The sequence below is a fragment of the Rhamphochromis sp. 'chilingali' genome, assembly GCF_963969265.1.
Source record: "Rhamphochromis sp. 'chilingali' genome assembly, chromosome: 11".
NCBI classification, from domain to species: domain Eukaryota; kingdom Metazoa; phylum Chordata; class Actinopteri; order Cichliformes; family Cichlidae; genus Rhamphochromis; species Rhamphochromis sp. 'chilingali'.
In genome coordinates this window covers 35,633,081-35,650,144 of record NC_137938.1, presented here as the reverse complement: position 1 = coordinate 35,650,144, position 17,064 = coordinate 35,633,081, and the positions used below count along the sequence as shown (strand labels likewise).

The following is a 17,064-nucleotide window of genomic DNA, read 5'->3' as shown; positions in this document are numbered from 1 at the left end:
GCAAAATAAGTGTGTGACACATGTTTACAGCACTCTCACACTAACTGGCACAAAACCTTAAAGAAAGTCATACAGAAAGTCAAACAAGTTCAACTGGCTGTCCGTCATGTGAAGTATAACTCAAGAGTCACTGCTGCTCTGTCTTTATTGCCACATGTAACTGCAAAACAGTGTGCAAATAAGCCCATGACCATCAGCTCATAAAACTTCATGTTGCCAGAGTCATGACAAACCCTGTTACACAGGTAATATAAGTGTCTAGTTACATCTCATCATTTTGGATGACAGCAGGGCATGCAATGCTTCAGAAGGTGAAAAAGCTCATGTCCCACTCCACACAGTTTTGTAATCGTTCATTAACAATAAAAGAGCTTGCAAACTAAATTTGAGTGAGATACAGTTTAGCACGCTGGCTCAAACAAAGCCTTTGTCAATATGAAGGTAAGCGCGACTGCTTTGTACTGAGTTTAGGTAAAAGGTCTTTGGTTGATATAAATGTAAGCATTGTCCTGTTATTTTTTGATAAAGCAAAATGTATTTTAAAGTTAGCCAAACTAAAACCAACTTTAGAAAAAAGCAATTAAAAACATTTTAGCCCCGGTCTTGGTGATTTCCCTTCGAGAACAAAACCTCTTGAGTGGGCACCATCAGTGTCACTGTGACCCGAGGCTACTGTGAACTCCCAACCACATAACATTTGAATCCTGTTAAGAGATCTGATGCATATGATACACTGCAGATTACAAACCACATATTTAAACTTGGATCAACCAAATTCAAATGGTTCGAGGGAAATCAAAGAGCAATAACTCAGTAATGTTTGTTTTGTTCTGTTCCACTGGATGCAGGCTGAGCTACTGCCTGTTTAGTGCACTGAGAAGGCAATTTAATAGACTGCATACCTGTGCCTATAATCCACATATTTACAAAGCAGCAGAGCACTTTTTGTTTTCAGTTTTCTTTTTTTCTTTTTTTTACTTTTACACCCTGCCAGTTTGGAAACTGTCTTGCAGTCAGAAGGATGCTACACCCCTCTTAAAATACTCGCCTGAGGTGCTCTCTCTGCTGCTGTATGAATCAATATAATATGTTCCTTCAAGTGTTGAGGACTTGTATAATGAAACCTGACACAAACCCTCAGAAAAACTGAGCATCATGGTAAATAGTTGCCACCATGAACTGTTGGGCAGCTTTATCACTTTAATTACCAACAGTGAGATAATGGGTGCAAATATGAGGTGCGGTCAAAAACTTCACTGACTGCACCTATGAAAATAAAAATGTTTAAAATGTTGATAAATGTTCCCTTCATTGCATTCATATTAGTTGACCAATGCAGCAACATATGAATCCCTGTGATTTCATCCTGAATAAAACAAAGTTGTTTTCTTCAAATTACAGACATTGTTAGAAAAAAAAAAAAAAAGGATCATTTAGGTTGTTATCTAACAACTTCTTGGCATAATTTAGTCAGATACATCACGCCCAGTTTTAAAACACTGAGAAGGCAACAATTAAAATGCTCACCTTGAAGTTTATAATCTATATTTTCAACACTTTCTCTTTCTTTACATTTTAAACTACGTAACAAAAAAACAAAATTGAAAAAAAAAAAAATCTCTGTTGAGAAGAAAATCTATTTTTCCACGTTCATGGCCAAAAATTGGGCTACTTTCGTAATGACAGTTAGCAAAGCTTTGAGAGTGACGCATTTAAACAGGAAGAAGGATTCATGTCTACGGCTTGTTGTCCAGCATAGTCATGCTGACAACCAAGAAAACTAAGCTAAAAAGAAGTGACAACCACTGTAGTTTAATTCTGTTTTTTTTTTTTTAATTAAGCAGTTTGAATAATCAAAATAATGCTGTTGAATTGTAACCATCCTAATGATTCACAGCACCACCAACCCCTCCAGTCTCTAAATGTAGACTTCTTGCACCCTTTAGAGGTGAAAAATATTTACTTTATGTATATAGACACAAATCAGTACATATGGGGACTTGAAAATTCAGGGACATGAAAATAAGATTTGGAAATTGATCAAATTAACACACCGAAAGCTGTGATCAAATCAGATCAGATCGAGCTGCAAAAGTCACTCGCGAAAAGACAAATATTACAGTCAAAGTGCACTGGTAGTTTCATTCAACTTTCCACACTGGTACTGATCAGCAGTTGCTTGTGTGTCCTACATTTCAAGCATCATCCTTCACAGCCACTGGAAACAGTGAGTATGGGTGGAGGGCTGAATGTGTTTCTTTTTCCTACTACACCATACCTAACTTCTCAACGAGCTTCCTCTTCACTGCTGTGTGTTTATTACAGTGTGCGTTTTGTTTTTAATCAAAATCAGCAGTCAAAGCACACCCAGCCTGGCCTTCTGGATGGCTTTGCAAAGCGTGCAAATTTCAGAGAAGACACTTGCAATTCTCTCTGCTTTTACAGACAGAAGTAAAATACTTGTGTTATTGAGATCCAAAATACATGTGTGAAGGTCATGTGCCTTTAAATAGCCACTATATATTTTAAAATACATGTAACACCAATAGAGTGATGAAATGTGGAAATACTGGTTTTAATTGCACTCCTTTTGCCTAAGAGATCCTTGACTGCTTATCATTTGCAAATGTTTTTCCTAAGTACCCATACTTCTTCACACAAAGACATTTTGTGTATATAAAGGATATTATCCAGTGGTTTTATACGTCAAACAAGCTTTGGATCAAAGTGAGCTGTACATACCCTGCTCACTAAAATTACTTTTGACACCCCTGCTGTAGGCCAAATACACTGAAGAACTTGTACCTCTGTCCTACTTTTCATATAGGCTGTCTGTCCTGTCTGTCCAAACAAAAGAGTCCACAACTACAAGACCTAAATAATTCAAGGCAGAGTGCAACCTAATACTTTCTCGCTGTGGTGATGTAGAGAAAAATATGCCAAATAAACCTAGTTCTAGTTTCAGAATGAGTAAAAAGCAGTGAACCCTGTGACCCGTCAGCTCAGGCAGGAGCCTCACACAGAGTTAGATGCTTATTCAGACTCAATAAACCCAGTTGTTTTGGTTAGAAATTGTGGTGTGTGAAGAGCTGGCTCTGGTAATTTCCTGTGAGCTGGTCTTTTAAGTCAATGTTACATCACACATGCACCTTAAATAAAAGGCGGACTCCGATAAGCTGGATCGTGACTAGAAGCTCCCAGAAAAAACGAGATGATGACTTAACTTACTTCCACAGGCAGATGCACAACTACTAAAGAGATCAGCTGAAATTGATATCAGTGTTCACACTGCTTAGCTGACAGCTGAGGCAGTATTCAGAAACCAGTTCTGCTCTGCGCTGAATCCTAACGCTACACACGATGATGGCTTGTCCCCACTGCTGACTCTGAGCCAGCTTTTAATGGCTAGAACTATTCTTTGAAGAAGAAATATCAGGGAACAATAAACATGCTTACATAAACGCATTTGAGGCGTTCAAACGCATGAGGTTCATGCACCGTTCAAACATATCCCACTAACTTTATTTGCACCCATTAGTAATTATAATCGTCCATTTAAAGTCTGCCAGACATGCGCATGAATGCTCACCATAAAGAAGTCCTGTACATTTTTTTCAGTTATTAGAACGAACCGTTACCTTTGGCTAGCAAGTGGCTACTTCAAGCCTGGCTAATCAGCAGCAAGCTAACGGTAGCTTACGTTAACGCTAGGAGCTGGAGTATCCCTCTACTGCTTACCTTTAGCGGCCTCGCAGATGTTGTTTTCATCGTCCCATTCAGTTTTCCAGCAAGTGCCAACTTGTAAGTAGCAAATACGTTTCCAGTACCAACGACTTCTAACTTTTTAGTGTCCTCATATGGAGAACGGTGCGTAAAATCCCAAACCGGACCACCAGCGACAAAGTAATTTCTCCACCACTTACAACAACAACGTCAACCAAAGGTTTCAGACGGCCCCCGAGAGGACTCGGCCAATCAGAGGCGGGAGTTTTCTTTCATTGACGTTTATCAGAACCAATGGTCGGGCTAGAACATTTTGAGTGACGTTCCCCATTAGAGTAAACACCAAATGAGAACGCCAAACATCCGCCTGCCAATTGGCTGCAAGAAAATGAGAGGCCAGTGGGTTTTTTGTGTCCGCAGCCAATGACAGTGCGGCACTCAGGCCAGAGTGACAGGTGCTTTGGAGTTAACAAAATAGCTGGGGCGTCACCGTGGCCGGGATGAGGTCATCCAGGATGATGTAAACCCTACGTCATTAGCGATGCTAAATAAAACGCAGCAGGGAACACGTCCGACCGTAATCCATCTTTTCTGGAATTGTACAAACACTAATAAGCTGTGACAAAACGTGTACATTTAGCATGGTTAATATTGCTTGCAGCTTAAGAGTTGTTTTTTATAGGTCTCAGTACTTTTCATGACCATTAATGTCAATTTTCGCATGCAAAACGTTTTTTTGTTGTTTTCAAAAATAAATGGAAGTACATGTCAAACTTTTTCTACTCATGAAAGACAAACTTAGTGTTTCGTTAAGATGTTTTAGGGAATAGCTCACCAGGTTTCTTAAAAGACATTTAAAGCTCTTCCTTGCCCTTGAATGATTCATGGGGGATTGTTTAGTGGCTTCCTCTGAAAATAATCAGGTTCAAGGACTGCACTGCAACTGAGTGAAAGAAAAGGAACCAATGAGAGCATGAGGGTGGGAATGGATGTTTGTATCTGTGTGTGCCTGTTTGTTTGACGCCACCTCTCTCTAGGGACATCTCAGGCCCTCCATGGTATGGAGGCCTATCTCCCTCCACCACTTCCCCTACCAGTGGCAGACGCCCTCAGACATTGGTGGTTCTTTGTGTCCGGGGATGGGCGTCCAGGTACCCACCGGCTCACTCCTGGTGGCTGCTTGTCTGCGCCTGGAGCCTGGAGCTTACTCAGGCTCCTTCGGGGGTGGGGTGCCCTTGGCCTCTCGGCCTGGGGCTCAGTCACTCTGGCACAGCTGGCTGCCAGCAGCAGGGCCGTGCAGAGAGGTTTAAAGGGGCGGGTGCTCAAAGTTAAAAAGGGGCACATTGAACCAGGCTGAATAACAACAACACACATTCATCAAGAATCTAATATGGGAAGGGCAGGGCTGTGTTGATCTGAGACTGTAGACATTAAAAAGTCCATAGGAGAGATGGTAGCTGATTAAACAAGTGTCATGAGATAATAACAAAATGCAAAGATTGGTGACAGCGCTTGGAACCATAAGGCAACAAAAAACTGTGAGAAATAATTTAGGCTCTGCCTGTGAATCACTCTTTGCTTCTCTTCTTCCATCCCATCATTTCATATATCACTCTCCACTTGCTATGTGAGAACAAGGCACAACTTGCTATTGCAATAAACTATAATCTAATTATCCACACCTAACAACTCTTGCACTTAATCTATAATAAAATGATGACAGAAAAATGTTATAGCACTGCCTTTAGTAGCCTCACACAGCTCCTGCTGTTTCCTCCTCATGTCCTTACCAGCCATGTCTGGACAATGTTATATCATGAGTAATATATTTTTTTTAAATCCATCTAAATAAAACACACACATGCACGCACACACAGTGACATTTTAGACCTTCTTCAGAATACTGTATATACTATGGGCATCCATGGTGCTGATCCAGAATCCTTACATTATTATTTATTACTAGAGCTACAATAATAAAGCAAAGAGGAGGGGGAAGTAATAAATATGAAATAATGTATTTATGATGATTCCATTTGTTTCACTATCCACTCTGTGCAGGGGCAAAGCTTATTACATTTTTAAACTGTAGAGATACAATAATTTTACTGCTGTAAAATCCAAATTTTGTCTTATTTAAAATATAAATCTAATATAATCTGCTTCTTAATGTATGTTCTTTAAATTACAGCTTGTGTTTTTTAATATATTATAATTATTATTATGTGGACATGCATATTAGATCGTTTTTTAGTGAAATATAATCCCTCCAGAAAGGCAGGAAAAGCCCGGAAACTTACTTTAAAACTAAATATGTTTCTAAATACTTTAAAACTAAATATGTTCCCTAAAACGGTGACAGAGCTACAGACCCATGACAGCCAGGTAGCCAGCAGCTATGACCAGCACTACTTGTGCAGTTAATAAAAGGACAGGTAATGTTTGTCGCGCTGTTGCACACACAGCTCGCTCGTTTGTTTCAGTTCGTCAGTTGCAACAAGACAACTTACCAACGTGTACGTAATAAGCTAATACTCCTGTGTGCTATACACTACAGTGCACGCTGTACACCGACTTACTGGTTTTGTGGCATCAGTCTGTGTCTCTGAGTTAACTTGTGTTTCTCCTACAGCTCCGGACCGCTAAAAATGCGCGTGCTCTTTGTGAGCTCGTTCCCGGCGCGCAACCAGCGCGTTCTGCCGTCGAGGGCGATCATTGGTTAAATGTGATCATGTGACTGATGCAAGCCAGATCCTTTTATTTAGCAAAACTGTGATTAATAGTTAAATATTATTGTTGAGGGGCACAGACAGGACTCCGCACGCACGCACGCACACATTAAAAAAAAAATAATAATTTTTTTTTAAAAAGTTGCCTCAACAAAAGGGCACCCATCAGGAAAGGGGCGGGTGCTCAAGCCCCTCTAGCCCCCCCCCCTCCTGCACGTGCCTGGTCTGGAGCCTTGATCTCCTCCATACCTGCTTCATGCCCAGGAGGATGGGGCTATAACTCTCCCCACACCCTCTAGCAGAGCATTACATGAAGGAACCTTTTAAATACAAGCGTGCTCACGCTCACAGGTGTACACACAGGTGCTCACACAAACAAACTACACCCTTTTTGGCTGCTACTTCAAAGCTCACTGCGCTGTCGATCTTACGTGCTGCACAATAATATTTAATATTCAGTGTTATATTCACATAGATCATCAAGATGATGTTGTTTATTATATTGCTCTTTTTCTTTGCTTGTTCTCTCTTTTTTCTTTCTCAACAGGTGATTGATATATGTATTTTGTGTCTGATTTTGCCCTTTATCATCGTCCCTCTGCCCCGCTCTTTTTCTTTCCCCCTTTCTTTCTCCCTTTTCCTTTTCCCCAGTCAAGTCTGTCCCGTGTTCAGCAAATGAAAATAAAATAAACAATAAAAGCAAAGGTGACTCAAATAGACCAATATGGCATGGCTGGGATGGTCCATTTGGTAAAGTAAATCCGTTGGGCATCTTTCTTTGCCTTTAGACAATAATTCTGATGGCAAAAGAACCAAACGGGACAGGCAAAAAAAAAAAAAAAAGGAGCCAATGTCCCCCCCAAAAAACCCAAACCCTTGAATAAATATAAAGAAATTAAGAGGTAACTTTTACACACCACGACACTAAGTTACACACTTAACATGAAAGGTAAATTTAACTCATTTCGAAAGTAAAGATAACCTATACATTATCATTTTCCCTTTCATAAAGTATTATATATGTAAATCCTAAATGTTCTTTTCTACATTCTTCATATGTATATGATGTCTATATATGCTTATATTATCTATCTATCTATCTATCTATAATTTCATGCTCAATGAGCTGGTAGGCTGATTTCTCTGTTAACTGTTATTTTAAAAACAAAAAGACAAACAAATCATAGGTTTACATTTTAAAATTTTTAATTTTCCCTAGGCTATATAAAATAAATGAGTTACAATGAGCAAACAGAAAGCACTGTGAGGGATTCATGAAAACCATAAACATGTACATGTCTGTCTGAAAGTAAAAGCACAAATTCTCTGTTAGAACCAATTGCCCAGCTACACAACGTTTACTGAAAATATTGTACAAAAACTCCAAAAGTTGCTTCGTAGGAAGGCATTAGAAGCCTATTAACTGGTTATCAAAGTGATGACTTCCTCCATTCAACGCCGCCTCCTGTCTGGACTTCTGCTGCGCCTCCGTCCACCAGCCCTAAAACAAAACACACATTAAATCAAAAAGGGAAATCTTAAAATTAATTAATTAATAAATAAATTCAAAAATCAGAGTTTCACTTAAATAACTACATATAACTCAATATGGGTGGTAACATAAAAAAAATATATTTATTGTTGTAATTTATTTATTACCCTATTAAGCTGTGTTTTATGTTTTACCTGCTTTAACATTAACTACAGCATAAATACAGTATATTTATAGTAACTTGTGGAATAGCTGTGACAGTGACTTAAAAAGGTGTAGTTTATTTTTCTTGTTTAAAAACAAACTAGAGTATTAGAAAAATATATTAATCAAGAATGAAGAGAGCAATATTAATAATAATACAGAAAGTCTTGGTTGTTTCGCGTGGATTATCGAATTATTACGAATTATTATTGTGAAATTTAATTTACTTACTTATCTAAGATGGAAAGTTTGTTTGTTCGTTTTGTTTTACTCTTTTGTAAATGAGCTGCTTCCTAAATGATCTTTTGTTAAAAGGGTTGGCATTATAAGCATTTGCTCCAGTCAGTACCTTTTTGATTAGCTTTATCTCGTGCTTTCTTTCTTTGTGGTAGATCTTTATTCTGTATTCATTGAGAGATTTGAATTCTAATCAAATAAATAAATAAATGAAGAGAAACCTTTCAGTAACAATGTAACGAGAAAATGTAACATCTATATTGTCATTACTGCAAATATGAATGCAAAGACTAAGTGCTGGGTAGAAAGAGGAAAATTCATCACCAATTACATAATAAAATTCTACTTAAATATTACATGTGTTATAGTCAGCCATTATAAAGATTTTTTTTAACGTAATTTGACTTTTGTGGGTTTTTTTCTTTTTTAATTATTGAGTCCCTTCATTTCTTGGTTTTGTTTTTTTAACTTTATTGAACCACTGTGTTTTGGATATTGTTTTCTATGTTTGTTTGTTTTTAAAACAATTCGACTTTACGCTACTTATTTCTGAGCTGTGTTTAATGTTTTGTCATCTGTCACAGAGACATTTAAACTAAATTATATCTTATCTACAAAACTTGAGTAGTCATGTCATCAGTAGTGGCTGCATGGTAAGAGGGGAAAAAAATGATCACTTATGATGACAAAATCCTACTGAAATGAATGTACAGAGTACGTTTCTGTAGATTTTTCAAACACTGGAGCTTGTTTCTGCTCCAAGATGGATGAAGACACCACCCTCACCTTCTCTTGTTCTTGGGAGGCCCTCTGACAAAACACCAGTCTACACTGATAGGCTGGCCCATCATGTCCTGACCGTTGAGCCCTTCCATGGCTGCTTGAGCCTCTTTGTACGTCTCATACTCAACCAGTGCATAACCCTGGGGACAGAAGACTGTGTGAATTATTGCATATTTATGTACACAGTAAAATCAAATACTTCAGTTATTGGTAGAACACATTCTGACTTTGTTGTACAACAATCTGTTTTTGCTTCAAACCGCCTTTAAGGAAAACTTTACACGTTCTCCATTCTTAGCTGACAGAGGTTGGGGTAGAATTCCCTTTGGTCCTACTTTACATCAAAAACAATGCTGCCACCGTGTGGTAGAAAAGAGGATGTGTTTCTATATTTAAAAGGAACAGTTTTAATTTGCACCTCTTTGCCCTAATCTAGTTCCCCATCGTTAGACCTGACTGTGCCCCCAATAAATTTTATTTCAGGATGCCTTACTGAAGGATGTCTGCATCCCTGAAATACAACTGGAAAAGAGAGAAGAGGTATGCATCCTCTGCACAAGTGTTTTTCCCACATGGAATAAGTGTTATACACAGCTGAAATACAATGACAATGGTGGGATGAGGACTCTACAAATAGCTGTTCCTTTGCATTCATGCAGTTGTTTCAGTTTGGCTGCATAAACAATCTTTCTCTATTTTACCATTTGCATGGAATATAAACAAACAAATGTGTAATATCTGTATATTCCTGGTTTGAATTTGGTTAAGTTAACCCAACTATAAAAAAGTGTCACAAGCCACTGTTAAACTGACTTATGAGATGATAAAAAAACAAAAACAAACGGCACACAACAACAAAACACTAAAAGGACAATGAAATGTGCTTTTAGTAAAAATTTGTTGTGTGTAAAATTTCCAGTTTGATCCATATCACATGTTAAAAATGAGAACAATCTGATCAGAAAACCAGCAAGCAGGTTACCAATAATTTCATTTTCACACAGACAGAGGAGATGGGATTGTTAGACCAAAACATAATCCTTTACACACATTAAGGACATCTGCAGTATTAAAAATCTTTGGATTTAGGGTTTTGTTTCGCAATAATTAGACCAGAGAAATGTTGGTTACTTTTTTGGTAACTAACTTGACACTGGCACTTCTCTTTGTATGAAATCAGTTAAAGTGTGACTCAGTGGATGGTCATGGCTCTGGCTTCTGAGTTTATTCTTCATGGATGGCATCGTGGTGTCATCGTTAAGAGTCAAACAAACATGTTATGCAGCCAGGTGTTGTGTATGCAGGTGGAAGGCAACAGTGATCTGTCTGGGCTCAAACCACCTTTACCCCAGAATGAAGCAATGTTTTCAACAAGCCATTTTTTTTTCTCCACTCAAACAGAAATGGATGTAAAAACCAGTCAAACAAAACAAAAAGAGCCAATTTAACAGTAGCATTGTTTGGGGTGTACAATCAACCTGTCTGAAAGATCTACGGAACAACCGCACGCCTCCCATTCCTCAAAGTGTAGCTGCAAACCACACTGAGGTTCAACTCCAAGTAGCGGGCTAGAATCAGGTATCACCAGACGGCAACCCTGTACTAGCCAGGGTTATCAGCTCACGCACGCACACACACACACACAAAAACCCAAACAATAATAGTATGTGGTTCTTGTTGTTGTATTTTTTTTACCTTAAGGTAACCTGTTCTGCGATCGAGGTTGAGATGGAGGTTTTTGATTTCTCCAAACTCTGAAAACTTATCATGGATGTCCTCCTCTGTGGCCTCCTCATGTACACCCGTCACAAAGAGGATCCAGCCCTCCACAGCTGCAGCAAGGAAAGGAATCAGCATGTGATGAATCAAGTCACCTCTGTCAGTGCGCCCCAGGGCAGCTGTGGCTACAATGTAGCTTGCCATCACCAGTGTTTGAATGTGTGTGTGAATGGGTGGATGACTGAGTAAAGTGCTGTACAAATACAGGACATTTACCAAGTAGCACTTTCAAGTGTATCAACTTAAAAAAGACAAAAAACAAACAAACACTGTATTTGAGTCATAAATAAAAAAAATTCTACTTGTTGATAGTGTGATGCCAAAGGTGCTACATTGCAATAAAGCATTTAATGTAAAATAAAAAGTTTTGCTTTGATATTAAGTCAATAAATAACAGTAGTGACACTTTTTTGGAAGCAAGTTTGCTTTTTTGTAAATCTGAATGGATTTCAATGGTACCAGCGTAATCCTTCTTCTTTTGCTGTTGATTAACTCTGAGATTTCTATTCACACATGTAGCTTGGACTTTATACTATTGACCAAACTTATCATTACAGTTATTGTCTTTTAGAAAAGTAACAAATTACTTTACTAATTACAAGTTACTTGATCATTTTACTTTTGCATTACTCTGTAACACAGCCTGTGGTGCTGTAGTGAAAGGTTTATAAATTGATAATCATGAGAAATTGCACCACACAATTGTAACGAGGACAAACACAAATTATTTTGTGCTTAAGTATTAAGACAATTACAATTAAGAACATGTATTTAAATATGTTCTAACATGTTCTACCCAGCAGTGATTATCACATTAACAGCAAATGATGTAAGACTACCCAGAAAACCAGTGGTACTTTCTGCTATATCACCGCAAAGCCACAGGCTGCCGTTTCAAGTTCGTGACATAATCCTTTGTTAAACTGTTTCTTTACTTTGCTTTGCGCAGTGGCAGTATCGTAGCCTATGAGGTTTATCCGAGGCGCGATTATTGCTAGTTGAAAACTTTTGGGGGCAGGGATAGCTCAGTAGGTAAAGTGGTCGCCCCATGATCGGAAGGTCGGCGGTTCGAATCCACTTAACGGCTACCCTGAGGTACCCCTGAGCAAGGTACCGTCCCTACACACTGCTCCCCGGGCGCCTGCTTAGTGGGCTGCCCACTGCTTCACTGAGTGAATGGGTCAAATGCAGAGAAAAACAAGTAATTTCCCCATGGGGATCAATAAAGTATCCATTATTATTATTATTATTATTATTATTACTTACATCTCTGAGGGCCTGGCTCATCCCCATCTTGCTCCACAGTATCATAGTCCTCTTTGGTTCTGGACCGGGCTCCCTCCTCTGGAAATGTCGACAAAGAAACACTTACTGTACTGCATAGCTAAAGTAAGAGAGGCTATGTAAACTATCGCCATCACACAGGGGTCACTCACCTGAACCGAAGCCTCGTCCTTTCCGCTTCTTGGCTTTCTCTTTCAGCTTGTGGATGCTCTCTAATGAATGAAAGATGAACAAGTCAGAGCCAGCGCACGCTGCTGCAATGTTCGCTTCATTACAAGTTTAACAACGAACAAAATTCGCCAATTTAATTCAACTGACTGGGAATATGTTTAACATGCCCGCTCCCCCCAGTTCGATCCGCAAAAACAATTACCCGTTAGCTGCACTAACCGCGAACTAGCGTGTTAGCAGCTGCTAACAACACTCACAATGAGAGTTAAGTCACCGGCCAAGTAAATTTCCCCTTCGAAATGAAACAGGTGAATTTTAAACATCTCTATGTCCGTAGCCTCGCTAACTTTTACGGAGCGACTGAATAGATCAACTATACGGCGCTAACTCGCGTTAGCATGTTAGCATTTATCGGGCCTGCCACCACGCAGTCTAGCTTTTGTTCCGTTTACGAACATAGCGGCTGCGATTCGGACCTCAATAATTACACATCATTTGAACGCGGGGACAGTAAAGTATTTGCCACTAACAGTGAACATAATAGTGTTACCATCACCATCCTCATCCATAGGAAAGTCCTCGCCTCCCGCTTCATGAAGATCCAGCACGTCCGCCATGATGTCTCTGTGTGTATGCGTCTGACCAACGTAACGTACGTACGCAAAAAGCGCTGAGAGGCAGGCGGAAGTTGCCAGTTTGTATAAAATAAAAGTCAATATATTAAAATACACAGAATAACTAAATAAAGATGAAAATAATTATAAATTTTTTTAAAAAAAACTATCATTTTTATCACAGAAAGTAAAAAGGCTCAAATAAATTTACACAAACAGGCACATTTAGGTTTATAATGGTGTAGTTTTAAGATACCTGCATTTACAGCCCTGTGCAACTTGTCATTTCTCCATATTTTGTTTGGAAAAAAAACAAAAACTGGTGCAGTGGTTTATTGAAACATGTGCAAACATACATGGAAATACAGTACACACACAAAAACAAGTTTATACAACTAACAAGCTTGAAAGGTAGTATTTGGTGTAACCACCTTTATTTAGTTGAACTCTCTTAGGCACCTTTCTTGTCATTTGTGTAAATAGTCTTCAGGAAAAGTTCTCCAGGCTTCTTAATTTCTTGGAACCACCAGAGCCCCAAAGACTCAAATACAACTGCAGCAATGTGCTGTGAGGCAATGAGCAAAAATTGCAGTGATAGTAGAAGAAACCTGATTCATCTACGAGGACCCCACCCGACTCCACTCACTTCCATTGCAAGTGGAGTGTATGATTTATCTAGAATAAACCTATAACACTGCAGCTAATATTTCAGCACACGTGGTAAATAATATTAAATACTTTAAAGGTGCGTGTTTTGGAATAACTTTACAAAGCCATTTTTGTCCATATAATTTTGAATGTGATCATCAGTATCTCATTATTTTTTTTACTTAATTTCTTTGAGAACTGTAGGTAATAATTACATATAGTCTGTACATGTAAAACAAAAATGATGTTTTTAAAAAAAAAATCAAATACTTTGATTTTAGCAAGGCAAACAATGGGACATGACATAGACACACTTTACATATATCATAGGGTTTTCTTGCCATTTCCAATGATTTGTTGCTGAGTACATTAGGATTTTGTAGAAAACTTTGTATTTAGTGTTAAATTGTCTTCTTTTAGATTCTGGTGAGACGATTAGAAACATTCACTCACTTGCCGTCTGTAATCTGAAGACTTGTTAAACACGTCACATTTGAGGGAAAACATTGTTGTTTATTTGTGCTCACATCCTGAATTTAAACATTTCCTGTGTTTATTACACTGTCATCTAATTGTGCTTACAATCCATAGTGAGACAGTGTGCCTGAGGTTTTTGACTCACATCTTCAAAAATCCATGCTCATTCAGTCTCTATGACAGAGATGCTGTGATTTCCGATAACACATCCCATTATCTCTCAGTTACTCTTATGCTTTGGCATAAGTATACACAGACTCATTTTCAATTGCTATTCTAATTTCACTGTATGACCTGGAGACAGGAGATGAATGTGTGTCTTTATTTTAATAATTTTGTCTGCTTATATTACACTTACTGGTGTGAACTGGCTCTAATATGACTTCTGCATCATATGTAATCTTACCCAGTTTACAGGGAATAGCTGTTCCCTGTCATAAATTACAACATAAGATGTGACAGTCTGCTGCTGAAGATAAGGCGAAGGTGAAAAGAGCAGCATTGTTCTTTATCTTGGTCCATATTTTAGGCTTTTTTTTTTGTTGTTGTTGTTGGGGTTTTTTTGAGGATTTATGTGTTGAGTTTGTTGAATTTTACTTTTAGGAACTAGGAATATCTTTGTTTGAGTTTTGGTTTTTGTAAAAAACAAAAACAAAAAAAACGTTACAAGACCAACAGGGGGCAGTCATGGATCCACTCGCGCTTTTGACCCACGTGTTTGAAACTCATATAAAAGCTGTTCATGTTGGTTTTCTGGTGTCATTATGGTAAACTGAAAGCTATTCTTACTGTGAACTGAAATCAAGTGTTGGTAGAGAAATGACTTCAAGCAATGTGTAATCTGGTTAAAGGGTAAAAGCAAAATAGTAGAACGATTAAAGTAGTTCTGATAAACATCTTTAGTAAATGGACTGACACTTATATAGTGCGTTTCTATTCTCGCACAGCACTCAAAGCACTTTATACAACAAGCCTCATTCATTCACTCATATGAGCACTTTTTTCTATGCTTTCATGTATCTTGCCCAAGGATAGTTGACATGCAGACTGGAACGACTAGAGATCAAACTGCCAATCACCAAATCAGTAGGTGACCTGGTCTACGTCCGGAGCTACAGCCACCCTTCAAAGCCCCATAGTAAGCATATATTGTATTTAAAAGAAAGTGTGGTAGTCCCTTTAACCTGCACTGTCTCTAAGGGCCAGCGGGGAGCAACTCCTTTTGGATATGATTTAGGGCATTTGAGTCTTTATAGCTAGTCCAGTGTAGTACTCAGAGTGGAATCAAAGCATTTGTAAGATCTGCCAGATGGTGGATTCGTTTAAGTACACTAATGTGAATATTGTGTAGAACAGGGGTGTCAAACATGTGCTCCGCAGGCTTACCAAAGGGTCCGGTCTGGCCTGTTGGACGGCTTTGCAAAGTGTGAAAATTGCTGAAAAGAAAGCATAATTTCACTGTGATCCATAAGTTTTAATGTACATGTAATGACATTAAATTGAGTGTGAAAAATAGACATTGTTGCAAAAAAAGTCCCACTTAAGATCAAATCTTTTTTTTTTTTTTTAAATAAATGCATACTTAAGTGATGGCTACCTCCAGTCTCAAACACAAACCAAGGCTATGACAGGTTCAAAGTTTTTAGGCCTCCTAAACTTAAACCTGAACTGAACTTCTAGACCTCTGATGCTGAGCTTGTGCAACCTACCTCTGTATTAACATTAACCTCCTAAGACCTGAACTCTTCCACAGCATGCATTTTTAATTTCTCTTTGATATTTGGGCATATTGGGGCCTGATGAATGTAAAAACAAAGAATTACCAGATTTCTTTTTACACAGCTTTTGTTTCTAAGAAAAATGAGAGCCACAAATTAGGATACTTGTTTAAAATTTCGATAGAACAGTTGCAGTATAATGTAGAGGAAAATTGAGTATTTGGGTATAAATGACCGTAAATGTGATTTCCACATATGTGGATGCCAGGTCCCAGGAGGTTAAAGGCAAATCCTCTGTGCGATAAGCTGCATTTGTTCAGTTCCAGTTGTCCAGATCACCACGTATTTTGACTTCAGCTGACTTTGTTGCAGTTTCTCACAGTGCAAATGTGGTTTGAAAGAAAAAAATAACACCCAAAGCATCTTGGGCGCTACAACACATCAGACTTAACACAAGCAAACATCACAAAGACAGTTTTTACATGATACAGATATGAAAGTTTCTTTGTAATCACTTTATTATGCTCAAAGGAGTGCAGTGCAATATCAGGAGGTACAAAGCCAGGCAGATATGCAGGTTGCCATAGTGACACTACAGACACAGTATGTCCAACCTTGCGTGCTGCTGTAACAATAAAGGGTGAAAAAGGGAGCACAATGGATTTAAAGAAAAAGATAAGACTTCACAAATAATTTTAACAGTCCAAAGATTTATTCAGCGAGATTAAAGGAGCCGTATTTTTTCCCTTTCTCTTGTGCAGGTGTTGCTACATATCCCCATCTTGATTCTTTTGATGTGACTTACCTGGTTTTTGACTGGTCTGCAGAGATGTGTGCCTTCTTGTGAGTATAACAGAGTGAAATGACACTCACCATATGTGTTGGTCAGACTGCCACAAACTGATCTGAAAAGCCCAGTGTATGGTCGCTTTCCAAAAATATGTTACTTAAAAATAGAAAAATGTTAAGCAGTTTCATGTAAGAATGTATACTTTCTACCAAAATGAACCCACAAGTTACATGACAGTTTCTACCCAAAACCACACACTGTATATCAATTATCACATCTAATTGACATAATGCTTCCCTAGTTGCTTACCCTAACCCTAACCATTAAAAATAAATGCCTAACCCTCATCCTAAACCTAACCATAGCCTAATTGTAACTCTGACACTAAAACCACATTTTGAGTCTCAAAAATGCC

The 17,064-nt window shown here is 38.4% G+C and overlaps 2 protein-coding genes across 4 annotated transcripts in view; both read right to left on the bottom strand.

Moving 5' to 3' along the window:
- The window catches only part of otud7b (OTU deubiquitinase 7B), a 44,684-nt gene extending 40,766 nt beyond the window's left edge, over positions 1-3,918 (bottom strand). For both annotated transcript variants that reach the window (XM_080897625.1, XM_080897627.1), the window contains exon 1: positions 3,739-3,918. The gene's annotated coding sequence lies outside the window, so the exon portion shown is untranslated. The remainder of the gene's footprint in view (positions 1-3,738) is intronic.
- A 3,722-nt stretch (positions 3,919-7,640) lies between these two features.
- On the bottom strand, positions 7,641-13,056 carry rbm8a (RNA binding motif protein 8A). 2 transcript variants are annotated; one of them, XM_080896040.1, is made up of 6 exons: positions 12,959-13,056; positions 12,384-12,443; positions 12,214-12,291; positions 10,864-11,000; positions 9,172-9,308; positions 7,641-7,953 (listed from the first exon to the last, which is right to left on the bottom strand). In XM_080896040.1, exons 1-6 carry the CDS (start codon positions 13,017-13,019, stop codon positions 7,905-7,907), a joined length of 522 nt encoding a protein of 173 aa, XP_080752166.1. In that variant the 5' UTR covers positions 13,020-13,056; the 3' UTR covers positions 7,641-7,904. The 2 variants fall into 2 exon arrangements, with proteins under 2 accessions (XP_080752166.1, XP_080752165.1); XM_080896039.1 differs by having other exon boundaries at positions 12,953-13,052.
- Between the last annotated feature and the right edge of the window lie 4,008 nt (positions 13,057-17,064).

What these genes read in the sequence shown, in the direction of transcription:
- rbm8a (XM_080896039.1), bottom strand. Translation starts at nt 13,019, where the DNA reads ATGGCGGACGTGCTGGATCTTCATGAAGCGGGAGGCGAGGACTTTCCT. An exon ending in AGGACGAGGCTTCGGTTCAG is followed by an intron (nt 12,292 to 12,383) that starts GTGAGTGACCCC and finishes CGACATTTCCAG; the next exon opens with AGGAGGGAGCCCGGTCCAGA. An exon ending in GCAGAACAGGTTACCTTAAG is followed by an intron (nt 9,309 to 10,863) that starts GTAAAAAAAATA and finishes TTCTGTCCCCAG; the next exon opens with GGTTATGCACTGGTTGAGTA.